Source organism: Apis florea, unplaced genomic scaffold (assembly GCF_048593485.1).
Source record: "Apis florea isolate Af1SG1 unplaced genomic scaffold, ASM4859348v1 contig_2492_pilon, whole genome shotgun sequence".
NCBI lineage: Eukaryota > Metazoa > Arthropoda > Insecta > Hymenoptera > Apidae > Apis > Apis florea.
In genome coordinates this window covers 6015601-6035000 of record NW_028256593.1, presented here as the reverse complement: position 1 = coordinate 6035000, position 19400 = coordinate 6015601, and the positions used below count along the sequence as shown (strand labels likewise).

Genomic DNA, 19400 nt, shown 5'->3' with positions numbered 1-19400 from the left:
GAGTCGTGGTTGTAAGCAGGTTGTACGGATAAACGTACAAGCTTATAGCGACGCGAGGAACGATTCGTTTCGAATCGAGCGAATGCAATACGTACGTTCGTATAAAATATATGTGATTTTTACAACACAGATACTAAGATATCGATGAAACGAGTTTTTTTTTACGTGTATTTATTTTAAAAATTGGCGAAAATTTTAAGATTTACGATTATATTATTTCTAAGCATTTCCTTCTCTTCCTTTCCCTTAATTACGACAATCGATCCTCGATATATCCATTTCGTTGGTCTCCGCGGTTAAATTTCGATCGTCGACGTTTTTCTTTTGCCTCCTTTTGTTTTTCTTTTTCATCGCTTTGTTACCGATGCGTCAACGATGCGTAACGGATCCAACTGTCCGTTTACTACGTATCGTACAAATTTCAAATAGTCGAACGTTATCAGTTGAACGTTATTAATATTAACACTAACGAAATATCTTGAATTAAAAAGTTAAAAATAAAAATTAACGTTATAAATATTATCTATCTTAGGTGTTGAACAATGTTGAAATACGTTTCATATATGATTGTTTTCCAAATTATTAATATATCATATTTTTTATTTAACGAACAGACACCATGTTATTGGCCGTGGCAACATAAAATCCCTGATAACATGGAATATGCTATTTATCTGGCTAAGAGAACTTTAAGAAACAAGCAACGACATGCTCTTGAAGATTACGAAATTGTATGTAAATTTTCATGATTTTACTCCAATGGATAATCGATCGAACGTATTTTATTATAGCTTCGGCAAATATTTGATTTATTCTCATAGGAAGCTTTAAACAGTCTACGTAGGAACTTGCAGAACAAGTGGGATATGATACAACTTCAAGCTGAAGAACAGGTGAATGATCGATCAGTTTTGAGAGAGACTCGCGTTTCATTAATTAGCGATCCATTAATTCCTAGATGATCGAAATCGCATCGAAGTCGCGAACAAACATTGACGACAAAATAATTATTATTTCGAATCGATGAATAATATTTCGATCCTTTTATTGAAAAATTCCAAAATTTATCCATTCGTCGATGTTGCTTAAAATTTAATCAATCTCATAATCTCACGTACGAAATGTGGAATTGTCATCTCCTCTAAGATAAAATTGCATCATTATCGGTTTACGAAATTGCGAAAGACATTCGCTTTTCCCTCTCATCTATCGTATATACCGATGGTATCGTGATCGAGTGATCGATTAAAAAAAATGTATCGAGATGGATCGCTGTTACGTTTAACAGACGTAACGCAACAATAAAATAAAATAAAAAAATGTATTTGGAAACGTGGAAAGTATTTGCTGCGTGCGTAGAGAAAGAAAAACGGTCGTCTAGGAGTTAGATAGGAGTTTTCCTTTCATGAGTGATCGAAATGTTACGTATTTGAACATGTGACTCCTTGAAATGTTGTCAATTTTGTGGGTTCAGGTACGCTTATCGAAGGAGCGAAAGAAAGGGGATAAAATAGTAAGCGATTCTCAAGAGCGAGCATTTTGGAGAGTTTACAGGCCGCCACCTGGTTGTCTAAGTAGCCTCGAAGTAACACCCGTACCTACGCGTTTTCATCCTGGACTTTCACGTCCTCCATCGCGTAAACGCACTTTAACCGATCTGCAACGCGAGGTAAACAAATATTCTTTTCTTTCGAACTCTTGTCGTTCCTTTTATTTCGCGCATCTCTAGCTCTAGTCGATCCAATTTTTTTCTTCAGCCGTTTCTTTTAACGATATCTCATTTCGAATTTTCGACACACACGTGTATATATATATATATATATATATATATATATATATATATATATATATATATATATACGTACACACGAATTCTTGATTGAAAATATTTTACATTTTAGTGAAAACAGGATCGATGGGATCGATATATACAACGATAGTCGTAAATTCAAAACGTTAAACGATCATCACTTTCATGCGCACGAATTGGATCGAGTCGCATTCGGAATTTGTAACTATTGCGAACAAAATTTTTTATCACTACGATTTTAACTACGTATACATATATTTAAAAGAAAGAGGACGTGTATACAATATAGTTGTAAAACTCTCGAGTTTCTTATCCTCTCTTCTTCGAAAATGTTTCGAACGTTACGTATATATATATATGTGTGGTGTGTGTGCGTGTGTGTATTTTTAACGCATTAAAGAGACGCGGTTTAATTATATTATTATACGTTGCTCGATCGACCAATGAAACGAGAGATATCATCACGTTCATAAATGGTAAATTTTTTCAAACTCTCGATTCTTCTTTTCGATCTTTCGCCAACCATTTCATTCTTTTACGATCGAGATGGTCAAGATGAATCGAGACTCAAGTTTTGCGTGTTTGCAATTTCTTCCATCAAGTTTAAACAACGATAATAAACATCGTATAATTTAGCGTAATAGATTGTTATGCTCGAAATATATATGTTCTCGTAATATATTTTAATACAATTTGTTACGACTTCTTTTTAAATATTAGGTGGCTCTTTTGAAGAACAGCTTAACGCGTACAAGAATTAAAGTTTCGGCTGCTATCGAAAATTTCAAGTCATACTACCAAACATACGAGGAATACGATCCAATGATTACACAGCCACAACCTTCCAATCCATGGATTACCGACGATCAAACATTTTGGCAGTTCAACAGTCCTCTGTTAGTATCTCGACTATGTAGCAATGTAAATTTTTCACGAAAATATGCATATATATATGTCCATATTACAGAAAAGTAATAATAAAAAATTTCTTCAATTTCATTTTTACCGTGCGCAGAGTGGAAATTCCTACGGAAAAACGTGTTAAGCGATGGGCATTATCCATGGAAGAGTTAATGTCCGATCCTACTGGTAAGTTACTGCATATCTACTGTACTTAGATAATCGCATTATTAATCGCATCCTTCTATGATACGTTACGATCTATGATTTTTTCTTTTAGTTAAATAAAATCCATTTTAGATTATTTTATCCCTTTTCTTTTTATTTTTATTTTTTCCCTCAAGAGTATTTTAATCTTAATACGAGTGAAAGCGAAGGGGAATTGATAGAGAAATAAGGAAAATAGAAAATGAAAGTTGAAAAAAGAGAAGGGAGAAAAGATTTGATCGATATAATTATAATTATAATAAATTTTATTTCACGCGCGTGCATTTTTTCTCATTTCGTTCTCGTCTCGTGTTTCGTGTTTCAGGTTTGCAAGAGTTTACGCAGTATTTGAGAAAAGAATACAGTCATGAAAATATACGATTTTGGTTAGCTGTTAAAGATTTGAGGCATAGTTTTCAAGCAAAAATACCCGACAAAGTTAACGAAATCTTCAGGTATGCCGGTTGTTTTTTTACCTTTTTGCCGTACTTCCGTAAATCCGTAAATCGTCGATTGTATACGTATTGCGCACAATCGATGAAATTTTTTCCTTTTTTCCAGAGAATTCTTAGCACCTGGAGCACCTTGCGAGATAAATATAGATGGGAAGACGATGGAAAAAGTTCATCAAGAGATGAAAAATCCAAATCGATTCACGTTTGATTCCGCCGCCGAACACGTGTATACGTTGCTTTTGAAAAAGGATTGTTATCCTAGATTTATTCGTTCCGATCAGTATCGAAATTTATTAGCCGCTGGTGTGCAACCTTCGCAAAAAAAATGGTACGTTCTTGAACTTTAGCTTTGTCGCTCTCTTTTTCAAATACTTAATATCTTATCTTATATATAATGTATAATTGTGTAGGTTTTTTTTCGGGGGACAAATGAAAAAGAAAGTTTCTTCGACTTCGACTTCGATCTTCGGCTCCAACTCCGACAACGAGCACGTTGCAACACCATGCTGTAACCGCCGGTGGGGGAGGAGGGACTGGTGGTGGTAGTAAACGCAGGGGAAGCGATCGAAGTCTTTCCGGATCTGCTCACGAGTTAGCCGTTTGTGGTATTCGAGATACAAGTTCGACAATGCCTAGAGTACCGCATTCCCACAGTCAATCGAATCTCACCGATATTCCGTATAGGTAAACGATCGCTTTCTTATTTATTCGAAATTATCAATAATGCTCATCATCGAGATTGTATTATTCGTACGTTTGATCAAATTTTTATCGCTACTCGTTGAGTCGAATTATAGAATCTTTATCTTTATCATTTTTTTTCTTTTTTTTCTAACAAATAAACAACACGTATAATAATAACGTTATAAGTTTAAAGAAGAAGGAGAAGAAGAAGAAGGGAAAGGGAATATTGGAAAGTATGAAAAATATAGCGAACGTTTATTAATTAATTAAAATTTATCGGAGATATGGGCATAGCCTATGTAATTATGTGAACGTTTAAAAAATTATTGATAAACGAAACGTTGGTTCTTTTTTTTTTTTTTTTCTTTTAAGGAAATGGATTTTCTATGCGTCGTAGATGTACACAAACACGATATTTTTATTTCATCTTTGAAACTGTCTGTACGTTATTCATGTCTCGATCGTACGGATATATTAATCGAAAAATTAAAAGGATCGTTTCCGTAATGATATAACGTGATAACATACTGTGTAATGATACGAATATAACGAATTTGTGTTTTACGAGATAAAAGAATGAGAGAGAGAGAGAAAAGAAAAAAGATATCAGTACGGTATTTTCAGGGGAGATCTGGCTCGACTCGTAAAGATTCCAACAAGGCCTATCCCGCATAACGTTCAGTAAGTCCTCGAAAATAACTTGATAATTTCCTTGCATAAGTATGAGAATACGAATCTTTTGACTCAGTTTCAGTTTTTAACAAATCCTGTATTATTCGATGTATCTTTCCAAAATGTCGAGCACTGTTGTGAAAAACGTTTTATGTATGCAAAAATTCTCGATGTTTTATACAATTATTCTCGATGTACGTACAAACGTACGAACGATAATGTTTGTACATCTATCTTATTCGTAAACTTTCTTCTCTATTTATATCGAGCATTTCAATTACTTGGATCTCGAGATATTACGTCTTTTGTATATATCGTTCTAACCGTCTTTCTCTTTTCTACTTTTTTCGCTTTATCGTTATTTGCGACACCATCACCAAGTTATTTACCTATTTACACACGTATATATCCATTTTCCCAATTTGATTTGATCGTTGTCGTATATACTTTCCATTTATTATCGATGCACCAAACATAATCGAATTTTTCTAAGCAGTTACGAGATATTTCGTACGATTTCAATCTCATCTCTGACATTAATTAACTTAACTAAACTATTCTAAATGATATATCTTAATTTCATATTCGCGTCAGATTATATTAGTGTATATATATATATATGCATTGTAATATATCGAAATATTTCGTACAATTGTCATCGTACGATCGTTTCGTTATTATCGACATTTGTCGAAAACTTGTCATTTTTTTGTTCGTTAGATTCAAACGATCGGTCGATTTTTCGATACATATGTAATGTACATGTATGAATATGTATATATGTATGTATGTATGTATGTATGTATGTATGTATGTACGTACGTATGTACGTGTAAGGCAATAGCTTGGATTTTTAATGTTTCAATTTAATCTCTCCGCGATATAATAATTCTCAATCGATTATATTACATTATTTTAAAACGGGTCTTAAGCGGATCGAGCGAATCGCTTTATTTTTTTTCTTTTTCTTTTTTTTTCTCTCAAATTACGATTATTAATTATAATTAATTTTCGCTCCTCTCGTTATGTCGGCTTATACATATAACACATGTAACGAGAAAAAAGGGGAAAAGGTATCGGGTTTGAAATGATGTGAAAAAAGTTAAAGAAAAAAAAGGAAAAAAAAAGAGAAATAAATAGATGAATAAAAATTGAAAATTTGTAAAAAAAATTATGGAAAAGAATCGGGCGAAAATGTCGGGAGAGCTGTGGACGATCGAGAGAGATACTTTCCGATCCTCGTTTGGCCATTTTCTGGCACGTTTTACACTTTTTTTTTTTTTTTTTTTTTTTTACACGTTGAAAAGTAGGATTATTATGTGCATGACGAATCTATCGACGAAACTTGACGTACGAAAAGAATGGCGAAACGAGAAGACGAGATATCCGAGGAGACTTGAACGAGGAGAGAAATGTAAAAATGAAATCGTATAATAAAGTTGGTGTTGTCAGGGATGCTGGCACGTCGGAAACATCGATGGCTCGCCCTATGGACGACGTTTGCCCGTGGGACGTGGCTCCAGGACCGAGTATAGAGCACGATATAGATACGGGGGCACAGCTACGCCATCCAATGTCATCTGGAGTGACGTCATCGGTTGAAAGCCAAGCGGAAGAAGGAAATAGTAACTTGATTAGCCAGTCGCAGTCTGTCGAAGTTGGGGCACGCCCGTCTCGCAAAAATTCATCGCAATTCGATTCCTGTAGTTCTTCATCCGACGTCAGTTTGGCGGTGACAGAAGCAGTATCGGAACACCTTAGAAAGTCTTGTAGTTTGCAACAAAGTAGCAGCACGGGTAAATTTTTTTTTTAATATTCATCTCCATCCACTCTACTATATTTTTTCCTCTTCTTGAGTAGAATTCTCAAGAAGGTGTTCGATTAAACTGTTCGTTGTGATATTTCATCCATCCCCGAGATACATTTGAATTATCGTTCTTCGGCTTCGAAAATCGTTGGAAAGAACGAAAGATGGAAGAAAATTGGTCGGATCACATTGGTTAATTGTACGATCGTTATTTCTGATTGTTGGACGATATAGGTGGTGGTGGTGGTACCTCGGAACGAATCTGTATGACAACGCGAAATTATTCCATCGGCTCGGTCGGCGGAAGAGCGAAACTTGGAGAGATCGGTCGGCCAATGGCTTCGTCCTTTAATTATCCGTCGCCGCAGCATTCGTTCGAATATTCGCACGTGGTGGCGGAGATCCGATCGGAAGGATCGAAGGATGTCGCCGAGGTGGTTGAAACCGAAACGAGGTCGAAGGAAAAGGAGCACGCGAGGAAAAGTTCGAGCAAGGCCCCTCTGATAAGTATCAGCGCGATCGTGGGCGATCTGGCGAGCGACAGCGCGATCGCCGTTCAAGAGGAGGAGAGAAAGGAGGAGGATTGTGGCAAGGGTGTGGCGGCGAGGGAAGGAGAGATAGAAATTGAGAAAAGGAGAGGGGGGGAGGTGGAGGCGAGTGATAAAGGCGAGGCGGTTATCGTCGCGGAAGAAAATTTGGCGGTCTCGACTCGAATCGAAGAGTCGACGGAGACGGAGGAATCGCTGGAAGAGGCGCAAGTCGTTCCTGTTTGGGAGCCGGACACCCGACAGGACGACCAAATAGCACCCGTTACCCAACCAGCTCCTCAACAAAAGCGTGACAATAACGTTAACGAAGTGTGCCCGTGGGAAGACGAGTAAGTATCCATTTACGCCTTCGATTTCTACCATTCATCTTAGAGAATTTTTAACAGTTTTTTACGAGTTTCTTCGGAACTTTTCTTTTTTTTTTTTCGGCTCGCGTTTCGTTTACTCGACGACGCTCGTCAAACCCGTGTCGAATCGCGGCGTTTAAGATCGACGAATTTAACGATTGTTTACGATTTGTTTCAGGGAAAACTGTAGAGTGGATGCACCCTACGTGAAAACTTACGCGACTTTAGGTTACTTGTAACTTTAGGTATCGGTACTAAGCATACATTTCACGTATAAACATTTGCAATTTCAATTCCCATTTTACTTCACTTTTGCCAAGCCCGAGTGCCCGAAACTATTTCAAGCGTATTGATCATCGTTTCTCGAAAGGCTCGTTATATTTTCATTTCATTCCGAAAGATGGATCGATTCGAGAATTTCCTTATTACTTGTTTCCTACCGTTGTAACAGACGGATATTTCATCGTAATTGACGAAATGATTCGAAGTGAAGAGAAATGAAAAGAAGATTTACCTCGCCACGTTAAACAGGTGTAAACGAAGAGGCAAGCAAGCAAGTAAGTAAGTAAGTAAATAAATAGATAAATAAGTAGGTAAGCAAATAAATAAATAAATAAATAAGTAATTAAAAAGAATCTTATTTGTATAAAGATACTTTGTGGTTATTAGACACGATCAGCATGGATTTAAAGTAAAAAGTTTGCCTCGAAGCGCGTAGAAGCAAGAGAAATGTTAATTATTTATTTATTTATTTTTTCTCGATTTACGCCAATTTCGTCACGACGTCACGAATAAGAAAGTGAATAAGCAAAGCTGCAAACGCGAACGGCTGCTTCGACGTTGCCGTCGAGTAAGATAATTAAAGAAATCCGAAATCCAAAAAGTTAAATTTCGTTGGCCGAACGATGAAATATACAGTTCGCGTCGTTATATATTTTTCAAGCTTTTGAAAATAATCGATTTATTCGGCGAAAGTATTAAATGCAAAGATGCGTTCTGCGAGTGCTAGTCAACCATGAGCCCATTGACCGCTCTCGTAGCTCGCAAATTTCTTCGATACGAGCAAACAGGAACGAGGAAAAATTAGGATGGCGCGAAAAAACTTTACCAATTTAATTCCAATAAATCGTTTCGAAACGAAAAAAATTTTGTCGGAATGGATTGTACGGAAGGGGTTTGTACGAATATAATGTAATTATATACGATTGTTTCAATTTCAATTGAATGAATCGTTCGAATTGGATGACGAAAAGGTTATGAAAATAAAAAACGTTAAATTAAAAACGTAACGAGTGATTTAGATCACTTTGCTTCGCTTGATAAAAATAACTTAAATGTCTCAAATGATGTTTGATCGTCGTTTTCAAATCCAAGCGTCGTCACGTTTATCGATACGTTATAAATGTCGAACAACGGCACCAAGAACGGGGGAGCGTAACTTTAACTCGCTCGTTTGCCTGATATCTATCGGGCCTGCTGACGGTTAAACGTTTAACGAGTATTACCAAATAAAAAAAAAAAAAAAAAAAAAAAACGAACCTGTCTCACTTTTAATCTCTTTAGAAACTCGGTATTTAACTTGTAAATCGTTACTCGACTCGCGCTGTTCCTATTATCAAGATCGAGATTCAATTTCAAAAGAGGGAAAGAGAGAAAAAGGAACGAGAAACGTGAAATGATGTAATAATAATAACGATTCGTTTGTTTATCACTTATTTAGAAGATATCGAATCTTGTTCTATATATATATATATATACATATATCGCGTTTATCGGGTTCTCGGTACTGTTACTGCCCCAGTACCGAGATCCCTGCGATCTAAACGAATTCCAATTCTCAAGTTAATCGATTAATTAAGAGAAATTTAAGAAAAATAACTAATAAACACTTGTTCCGCTCGACGATGTAATTTAACTTATTCTCTCCCTTAGAGAATTTATTCGATCGCTTGTTAAAAAAAAAAAAAAAAAAAAAAAATGGTAGGAACGCGTCGTTGTATCGTAAGAAATTAGGAAGATAATCTTATTATAGAGCATTATACGTACACGTGGTAATCGTAATATTTTATGAAAATGAAATTGTATTAATATTAATCGGAGTGGGAAAGGATCGATTCGATCGTAAATTATACGCGTAGTGGTAATACTTGTCTGCTATACATATATATGACATATATATGGACTCGATTATCAAACGAAATTATAAAACATCGTTACTATCGAAACTAAAAAAAAAAAAAAAAAAAAAAAAAAATTACGAACGACTGGAAAATAGATATTTTATCGCTTCGTTTCTTTTGGAATATTTCGACGAATATTCCGACTCCGATATATCCTTACCTTGCGAGAAGGAAGAGAAGAAGAAGAAGAAGAAGAAGAAGAGGAAGAAGAAGAAGAAGAAATTGATTTACGACAACGATACATATACGATATCTATTTACAATTATTTCGTAGAACAAGATAGAAAAAGTTGGGGCACTCGAGGCTAATCTTAAGAAATCCTGAGACGTATTCACGACAACGATCGTGTATCGTTGATTCAACAGCTCAATTTAACTATTGTAAACATCCTTATGAAAAAATAGATAGTCGGTTAATAAGATAAAAGTGAGATATTGCGATTCTTATGGGGAACGAATATAAGATATAATATACGAATCATAATGAAATACGGGATAGGTATCGAGATGATTTTTCCGTTAGTCTCAGCATTAGAAAATGTACGTAGTTTCGACGTGATGACTGACGATTAGTCTTATTTACGAGATACGATGATTCGTGAATAGAGACTATTCACCTACCTATATAATAATAATAATAATAATATATATATATATAGTATATGCCACGTTGAAGAATAAAATTTCGTTCGATCAAGCATGCGACGAGAAATAAAAAAAATAGGTTGGTAATAAATAAATTACGACAAACGAATCAAACAACTATTTTTGTTCTCTTTTTGCAGAAACGTTTTATATTGTATTGTGCGTATGTAATGCCGTTCCGTCGTTATTATTACAATTTTTCAATCACCGATCGTGAATAATAGATTTTATTCGCTATCGTTTACTCGCTGACTCGTTATCGCATCACCCTTGCATATAATACACATATAAGGGGCAATCGAAAGGATCGTTGTACGTCATGAATCTTTAAGCGTTATTCGATTTCACGTTCCGTTCACGTGTATCGGTGTATTTTTTCGTGTTTTTTACGTAAATTGGTAAAAAAAAAAAAAAAAAAAAAGAAAACGAACGGGGAAAAGTGACGTATCTGTTGGCCATTATTTTTTTCGTTCGAACGGCTGCATCACGAGAGATCCGAGAGTAATCGATATCGTAAATAGAATTCGAAGATCGAAACGAAAATAGAGTAGAGTAGAGTAAATGACAACAACAAACAAATTACTCGACGACTTTCTTTTCTAATTATTTTCCCGATATTTTTGATTCGAGAAAAAGAATTATCCGATTTGTCGAATGTTGCCCGTTAATTTTTATAAATTAATTAATCTCTCTTTCTTTCGATTCAATTGTTATCTGTTATAGTAAAAAGGCGCTATAATCGTACGCCGATCATTCGTAATCTGTCTACGAGTAACACAAGAAAACAGATATTTGAAACGGTCCGCGAATGTTAAAACACGTATTCCGAGGTTTCGTCGATATAGCTCACGGTCGGTTATACTATTTTTATTTCAAAGCTAAATGTTAAATTGCATCGGTGACGCGAAATTTTTTTTGCAATCGGAATCGGTATCTTTCGTCGAGTTTTTCGTCGGATCCGAGTAGAGAAGATTGGACAGAGCGTAGGAACGGAATAAAATAATTTTATTTATGATATTTGATTCGCAATATTTGGTCGAGTGCTTGTCGTATTATTAAATCTATTTATATCTATCTTTCGCTGATCGCGCACGTAAACGAAAACAATCGGAACGTATCCCTTTTTATTTTTATTCTCCATTTCTAGATCTTTGCCAATAGTACAAATGTAACTTAAAGTATAGCGTAATTTACGGATAAACTTGGCTCCGATACGATCTGGATACATAAATCGTACCAACGCATCCATCGTATTTTTTTTTTTTTTTCTTTTCTTTTCTTCTCTCTTTCGTTTGTTTTCCTTTGAAAACACGCCTTTTCTTTCCTTCGTATCGTTGAATAATCGATATCGTGCAAACGTTTTAAATTTTGAAAAAAACGAAACAAAATATTTTACTTGTTTTTTAGACAGTTATAAGAGTTAATCGAGATTTCGGTTCGATTATTATTATCGAGTGAAATTAAATTGCGATTAAATTGATGCAATTTTCGAGTATCTCGTTACCCACTGTCGTTTCCCACCTACGCGACACGTACGAATAATTAGTAACTGGTCGAGAACGAGCCACGTTTATCGGGAAAAGACTGAAAACGTACCTGAAATTCACCCCTCCTTCGAAAACTCGTGTTGTAACAAATTCTACGACTAACGTTTTAGAATAACTAGTATTGTCCTCATCGTTTCGATAAAAAAGGGGGAAAATGTAACTGATAAAAGAATATCTCGAGAAGAAAGACGAAGATAATTTTAAGCGTTACTACGGATGAGAAAAGGGGTGATCGATTCAAGATTTCAGCGATCCTTGACGTGTCCCGAGACGTTTCATCTGTATTTTGTATTAGATCGATTTATCGCCAAGTCGTTTTAACGAGAGTATAATATATATATATATATCTATGTATATATACATACATACATACATACATACATACATACATACATACATACATACATACATACATATATATATATATATATGTTTAAAAAAAAAAAAAAAGTGTATATCTAGCGAATTACTGTACTAGTAATCGAGAAAGAGATAGCGTAGAGGTTCTCGTCTCATCGACAACATCGTCTTATTCGAGAACATTTCTGCTGCTTTTTTTTTTTTTTTTTTTTTTCTTATCGTCAAAAGAAGATGGTTCGATTTAATTGGAAGATAAGTGTTTTTACACGGATCGATCAATGGGGAGGGGAAAAAAAAATGAAATGAAAGATGAAAATTGTAAACGAAATGATGAGATTGCGTTCGTACGAAAAGAATGAAAGGAGAAGTTCGTATTCGTTCGAAACGTGTCCTAAAATCATCGCTTATTTGCTTTGTTTTCTTTGTCTCTTTTTACTTTTACTAGCGTCGATACGGTAATCGGTATTTGATTACCGGAATTGATATTGTCGCGTATACGCGGGGAGAAAAAAAAATTGAAGATATTATATCCTTTCCAATTGTTTTCTGTAATTCGGGCACAAAGATTCGTACGACGGAAGGAGGATACGTGTTGTATCGTTACGTTTATTACGTACCAGGAATTAATGCAAAATTGAATCGATTAATAGCAACAGTTTTAAAGATTAAGATTAAATCGAAAAGATGAATCGGACTATTTAAAAGGAAGGAAGGAAGGAAGGAAGGAAGGAAGGAAGGAAGAAAAAAAAAAAGAAAAAAAAAATGTATAAAATAGAATCCAAATATACGGATCTCTTCGTTACGTATTCTAAATCAGTTATGAACGTTAAATAGATGCTTAAACGATATTAGAGTGTAAAAAAATTCGAATTGAAGGAGAAAGCAAAGTAATCACCTTTGTATTAGATAAGTTGTAATTGCGCTAATGACTCGCGATACTATCTATCGCAACTTATATATATATATATATTTTAAAACTGTATTAACGCGTTGAACGTACTGTCGTTCACCGAATAAAAACTGATTATTTAATTACCACCACGTATATTACAAATATATGCAAAAGAATGAAAAAACGGATAAAACGTGTTATACCACATTTGGAAACGTGTTATAGAAATATAAATAAATAAAAAAAAAAAAAAGGCTTTGGTGTATATAGTTTTGTAAAGTAATAAAGAGATGTATAGAGACTTAAACGAAGGGAGAAAAGACGTACTACGGTGTTAAACCGACGCGTTGTCGTCGACAACCGACGTTGGCCAAGGCCGATATAAACTATCGAAATTGAATCGAAGCGACGCGATGCGACGCGACGCGAAACAATGCGCTTGTATATCGAGGGAATTGTTGCATTGGACGTATTTTACAATGCGTAATTGAATTGAACCGAATCGTTTCGTTAAATGTAGCTGCATTTACGCGTATGTAGGTATGTATGCGTACACATGCACACGCACACGTATACGTAAAAGCAGAAAGAATGTTATAAAATATGTGATACATGCGTATTATTTTAAGCTGTCGATAGAATGTCCCAATATTAAATATATTATAGCGAGATTAAATCGAGTGTTTTCTTTCTTTCGATACATACATACGTGTGTGTATATATATATATATCTTTTTCCTTACCTCTTTACCTTAATTCGATTCGATCGTAATATAAAAAAATGATACACGCTCGTCACAGATACGATTAATCTTTACAATTACGAATCGATGTAACGATAATAGATACGTTCGACGAGCAGAGTAAAAAGAAAAATACACGCACGTGTTTTCTTCTTTCTTTAATATTATATAAACCGTTTAATTTAATCTAGTATTATATACTAGATCAATCGATGCGATTTCGAGAAAATTGGCAATCGATCGTGCATCGACCCTCAATATATCGACACGGTTAAACGCGACGCATACATTTGTAATATCGATATTTCGAATCGACGTTACAAAACACGTCATGTGACGAGTTATTATCGTCCCTTATGTTTTCGGATAAATCGACCATCCGCTATTGGAAAATCGTTCGTGTTCGAGTTTCGAACGATTCCACGATACGTACGGTATGTATGTTGGCAGTTTTATACGATTCTATATCCATATTCTATACCATTCTATATCTCAAACAGATATACCTACCTATCTAAAATTTATACGTTCAATTTTCAAATTCGTTCCATTTTCAACTTATCGATTTGTTGTTACATCGTATCGTATCGTATGTCTACTTATTTTAAAGTTTTCGGTATAGATGGACGAAATTAAGAACAAAGAATAAAATTACTTCAATAATTTATTGTTCGAAACATCGAATAAAATTAGTTTAACTTAGTTACTTTTTTTTTTTTTTTCAATGGATTAATGCCCAACTCTACCCAACTATCACGAATATACGGAAATTGTTCCATGGAACGATGGTTCTCGGTCGCATATTTATCGAAAAAAACTTGAAAAAATTATTGACAACGAACGTACGAACGTTCTTATTTCCGATAAGAATTCACAGACAAATCACAATGTTGAATAACGTTTGCTTCATTTTTTATTCTCGCTTACGCTTATCGTTATCGAAAAAGAGAAATTTTGTTGTTGAATGCAGGATAAATTGCTCGCAATCGATATGACGCGTACATAATTATTGAAATTTCTTCAATAACAACGACAACGTTGAGATGGACAATTGGGTGGATAAACGAGGCACTTGTCCATGCAATAAACACTCGCACCGTCTTTTCCACCGATATCTCCGATCGCATCGCACACTTCCCTGTTGGAAACACACAAACGAATATTTCTTTATTTTTCGTTGGAAATGAAATCCTTTTTTGCTTATTAAATATTCTTATTAAAACGATTAGAAATACGCAACGTGAAAATACACGTATCTACGGATTATTAAGTAAGTAGATTCAACAGAACGAAACGAACGAATATTAACGAAGAAGATTGTTTCGCTTTCGAAAATGATAAAATAAGAAACACGATTAATATTAATCGGTGCAATACTTACGGGCATTGGCATATAGTTGGCGGACAATTTGGTGGATAGCGAAGACAATTGGTTTGACACCAATCGTTCATTCCTGGAATACGCCGATAAAGAGGGGTGGGTACACACACTTGAGATCTGGAACGAGGAATATCAGATTTACTTTTTTAACGCGTTGTGAAAAAGGGGAGGTAAATCGTTGCTTATTTTAAAAGATCTGTATTACAAATAACGAATATAAACGAGGAATTGGAAATTGGAATTATTTGGTTATTCTAAACGGAATACGACATACGATTATTTTCCGTTTTCGAGAAAATTTAAATCGTATTTACGCGTATTTAATCTGGAAAATTCTCGAAGCGTTGAAAAAAATTGTATTCTATGTCTTTCATTTATTCTCCCTTGTAGCGATATTCGACTCTTATCTTGTTATTAGTGAAATTTTTCTATTCTATTTGATCGAAATTTTTTATTACCTTATATTAACGTTACGTGTTAATTCTTCCCTTTTTTTTCCTCTTTTCCCAATTATACCTTAGCTGATCGTCAAGCACGATAAACTGATATAACAGATGCTTACCTGACGACGAGTGGAAATATATTATTGGGAGAACGATAATCTTTGTAATAGAGCAAAAAGGGATTGTCTTGTTGTACGAAGAGGGGTGGTACCCCAGCTGTACTGGTAATGATGCTCACGTCGGCGCAATTTCTAAACGTCTCTGGTCTTCCACATCCATTCGCTTCGGTTCCATTTTCGCAAGTACCCCACATATTACCTGATGATATATACACGCATTATATATAACAACAAATAAAATATGGAAAAAGTATATACGCCTAATCGTAGAATACGTAAAGTAAGAGTAAATCGCGTTTGAACCTTTGCCAATTACGATAATTATTTCTCTTTTCGTGCCTACGACCAAAGCTAACGTAAGCGGCTGTAAAAATACGAACCAGTGTAATAATTCCATTGAACGACACATTGTGTACAGGTGACGTAGGCGGGTAAAGTTACCTTGTATCGAAATATAGCTTTTCTTTCGCTATCTTCGGGTATCTCGAATCGAACATCCCGTGTTCCGGATATGTACAATGGATACCTTGAGAAACAAAAATTTAATAATTTGTAATTCAATAATACGTGTACATTCTTGTCTACTTAATTATTACGTTATTCGATGAAACGTCGAGTATTCTATTATACAGCGAATAAACAGATATCGAACGAATATTCGAAAAGGTTGGTAAAATATATGAAATTTAACGATAGGATATATATCGCGTTGGAAAATCCACGTCGATTTCGTCGAAATGATTAATACGTGATTAATAGAATATTAGAATTTCACAGCATTGACCAAATTGCGATTAACGCGAAGAGAAGAGAAATAAAAAGAAATGAATCCAAGTATTTATATCTTCGACTGATTCATTTTAGAAGAGATTCGAAATTTGACAACGTTGAAAAAAATCTATTTCGCATTATCATTTAACCACTTATAATATCTATTTTTTGAAGTGCAGAACGATCGGAAAAGCAAAACGAATATATACTTTCCTGAATTCCTGGATTCGAATAATCGACATTTCTCGTTGTATCGTGAAAAAAAAAAAAAAAATTACCTATCGAAGCATTCTTGAGTCGCCACGTTTCTTGGATTGTTATTCGGACAAAGGTACATTTCGAATCTGCCTAAATGATTCGCCGTAAGCTCAATCTCGACGTCGATATCCTGTAAATTCGAACGATATCGATTCACGTAAAAGAGAAATCGGAGGGAAAAAAAAAAAAGAAAAATTGATAAATCGAAAAAGGATAATTTCAACGCAGAGAGTTCTTAAAAAAATTATCGAATCGAATTCTCGAAGGATATCGCGAAGAAGATAGTTCAAAAATGATTCGTGATATTCGTGATTATCGAGTGACATATACTTATAACGTTAACGAGATCACGATCGTGTTTAATATGTATGTTATGTTGACTTTTTCACGAATAGAGCAATTATATTTTCTATACGTATCGAAAATTCGAATGGAAAAATTTTATTCCACATTTATTTTTTTTACCGAATATCCGAAAGATACTTCCTTCAATCGAATAATTGTCACGAGTGTTTGTCACAACACGAGCGAACGTATCGAATGCTAATTTATTCAATTGTTTAGGTGATTAGGTGGTGAAACGAGAAGTGAAATTACCTGTCCAACCGTGTAATGTCTAACGATTGTGCCTTTTGCATATTCGCCACCCGCTTCGTGCGGTCTCGGCTCTTTCAAGTGATATGCGTCACCGCAAACGCCACACTGGCCCTTATTTTGCACCCATTGAACTAAACAGCAACAACAACAACAACAATAATAATAATAATAATAATATAATATAATAACGTAAAAAGTAAAATTTGAAAGCATAATTCGAGGATGTTACGTTTCTCTGAAACTTGATTAATATCGTTACACGATTCGAGTCATCATTTTATTCATGGTCGAACGATTATCGTGAAATAACGAACCCGCATATCCGCCGCAAAACAGTTCATTGTCGTTATAATTTACAGGATTCGGATATCCAAAGCGCCACATGCTGTTCCTTGCTGGCGGATCCATGAGGCGGCCATGCCCATTTACGTATACGTGATCGGGACCCTTTAAAATTATTTAATCGCTTCGTGTTATTCGTGGAAATAATAGATGCTAATCCAGTAGAGCGAAAGAAAAAGATGCACGACTAACGAGTAGATAGAAAGAAAAGAAAAATTGTACGATTCTTTCTCGACGAATCGCTTTTTTACACTTACCCGAAGGAGGAGGTAGAATATTAAAGAAAATATATCGCAACATCGATATCTGGTAATCATGACCACCTAAAATAAGATTTACCGTTTAAAACGTTGACAAATTGAAAAACTTTGAAATATATACGTATATTATAATATACATGTATCATAGAGAAAGATTTTTCTTCTTTCTATATAATTTAAATAATATTATTTATTAGTTGTAATTACACGATTACGACATCTCACGATTAACGACGGTAACATTGCGAATAGTGCGTAACGACGACACATGATACGACATTATACGACAGTAATACGATAGTTAATTATTTAATACAATTAATTGAAACATTATGTTAATAGATGGTAATATTAACGAATCTCAGGCTTGAGACGTTTATATTTATCATGAAGATATATCTATCAAGATGGAAGAGTACAATGAACTGCGAAAGATTGAAATAATCGTATCATAGATACGTGTATGTGGATATTTCGGCCGCATTTTCGCTATATATATATATATATATATAAATTTCATCGAATGGGATATTTAATTAAAATTTATATTATAGTACGCGCTTGTTTAACGTCTCTATCGCGACACAATAGGACTAATTTCGTACAACTTAGGTAGATACGGTGTATACGGTATCTATAAATTGTTAATACTTTATAGAAGAAACAAGGTTTACTCGGGTTGTATCGGAGTTCCGTTCACTGTCGTGTACATAATAAACGATCGTTAAATCGAAACATCGAATGAAATTAGCATAAATTTAGGCTGACATTAACCCGATCCAATCCGATCTTTGCACGTGAGTGGACGAGTCGTATCGACAATTAACTAGTCGAATTATAAAACTCGACTAGTAATGTAAACACGCATATAAAATTCGAGTCGGAGATATCCTAGAACGTTGGGAGGATCAAACGTGACGAGCTAATACCGTACTTTTTTGTTTCGAATTTCCAATTCGATTGTTTCGCCATGAGATATCGCAGAGATAATACGTAATGTATATGTAACGATTTAAAAACGCGATACGTAAACGCGAGATGAAATGACAATTTAAAAATTATTGAATGTTTCGTTGTAACGTTACAACTAGTCTAGTATTTTCGTTCCAATTTTCTAAACGGATTCCGATTATAATCTAATCTTTCGTTTTCGTTCGATTTCTTTCTCGTTTCGATTTCGCATTTTCGTATGGTCGTGCCGTCGATCGATATTCTCCCGTCAAATTTATCCCCTAATAATTACTTTACTCTTACTCGTTGCCGCGTTATTTATCATAGGGAATTCAATCGCTCGAAATAAATCTTCTCTCGTTGTCACCTTTCTCCGAAACGATCAAGGTTAACCGGATCTTTTTCGCTCGTTTTTAACCAACTTACAGCTATCATGGACATTTGTCATTGTCGTTGAGTGGCAATTTAATATCCGCTAGTT

At 34.8% G+C, this 19400-nt stretch overlaps 2 protein-coding genes across 3 annotated transcripts in view; one reads left to right on the top strand and one right to left on the bottom strand.

The window, feature by feature from the left end:
• The window catches only part of LOC100868173 (uncharacterized), a 19029-nt gene extending 10065 nt beyond the window's left edge, over nt 1–8964 (top strand). The window contains 13 exon segments of the mRNA XM_086905763.1: nt 615–731; nt 822–893; nt 1475–1669; nt 2531–2706; nt 2826–2899; nt 3243–3372; nt 3479–3700; nt 3783–3834; nt 3836–4056; nt 4681–4737; nt 6181–6524; nt 6770–7412; nt 7609–8964. Of these exon segments, the coding sequence (XP_086761889.1) occupies nt 615–731; nt 822–893; nt 1475–1669; nt 2531–2706; nt 2826–2899; nt 3243–3372; nt 3479–3700; nt 3783–3834; nt 3836–4056; nt 4681–4737; nt 6181–6524; nt 6770–7412; nt 7609–7669 (2364 nt within the window). The 3' untranslated portion in view covers nt 7670–8964.
• Nucleotides 8965–14443: 5479 nt separating this feature from the next.
• LOC100868055 (uncharacterized) overlaps nt 14444–19400 on the bottom strand; it is a 12836-nt gene continuing 7879 nt past the window's right edge. For both annotated transcript variants that reach the window (XM_003695371.4, XM_086905771.1), the window contains exons 2-9: nt 17966–18031; nt 17681–17813; nt 17367–17497; nt 16790–16899; nt 16121–16266; nt 15741–15939; nt 15179–15295; nt 14444–14935 (exon numbers count right to left, since the gene is read on the bottom strand). In XM_003695371.4, coding sequence (XP_003695419.1) covers nt 14818–14935; nt 15179–15295; nt 15741–15939; nt 16121–16266; nt 16790–16899; nt 17367–17497; nt 17681–17813; nt 17966–18025 — 1014 coding nt within the window. In that variant the 5' untranslated portion in view covers nt 18026–18031 and the 3' untranslated portion in view covers nt 14444–14817. The remainder of the gene's footprint in view (nt 14936–15178; nt 15296–15740; nt 15940–16120; nt 16267–16789; nt 16900–17366; nt 17498–17680; nt 17814–17965; nt 18032–19400) is intronic.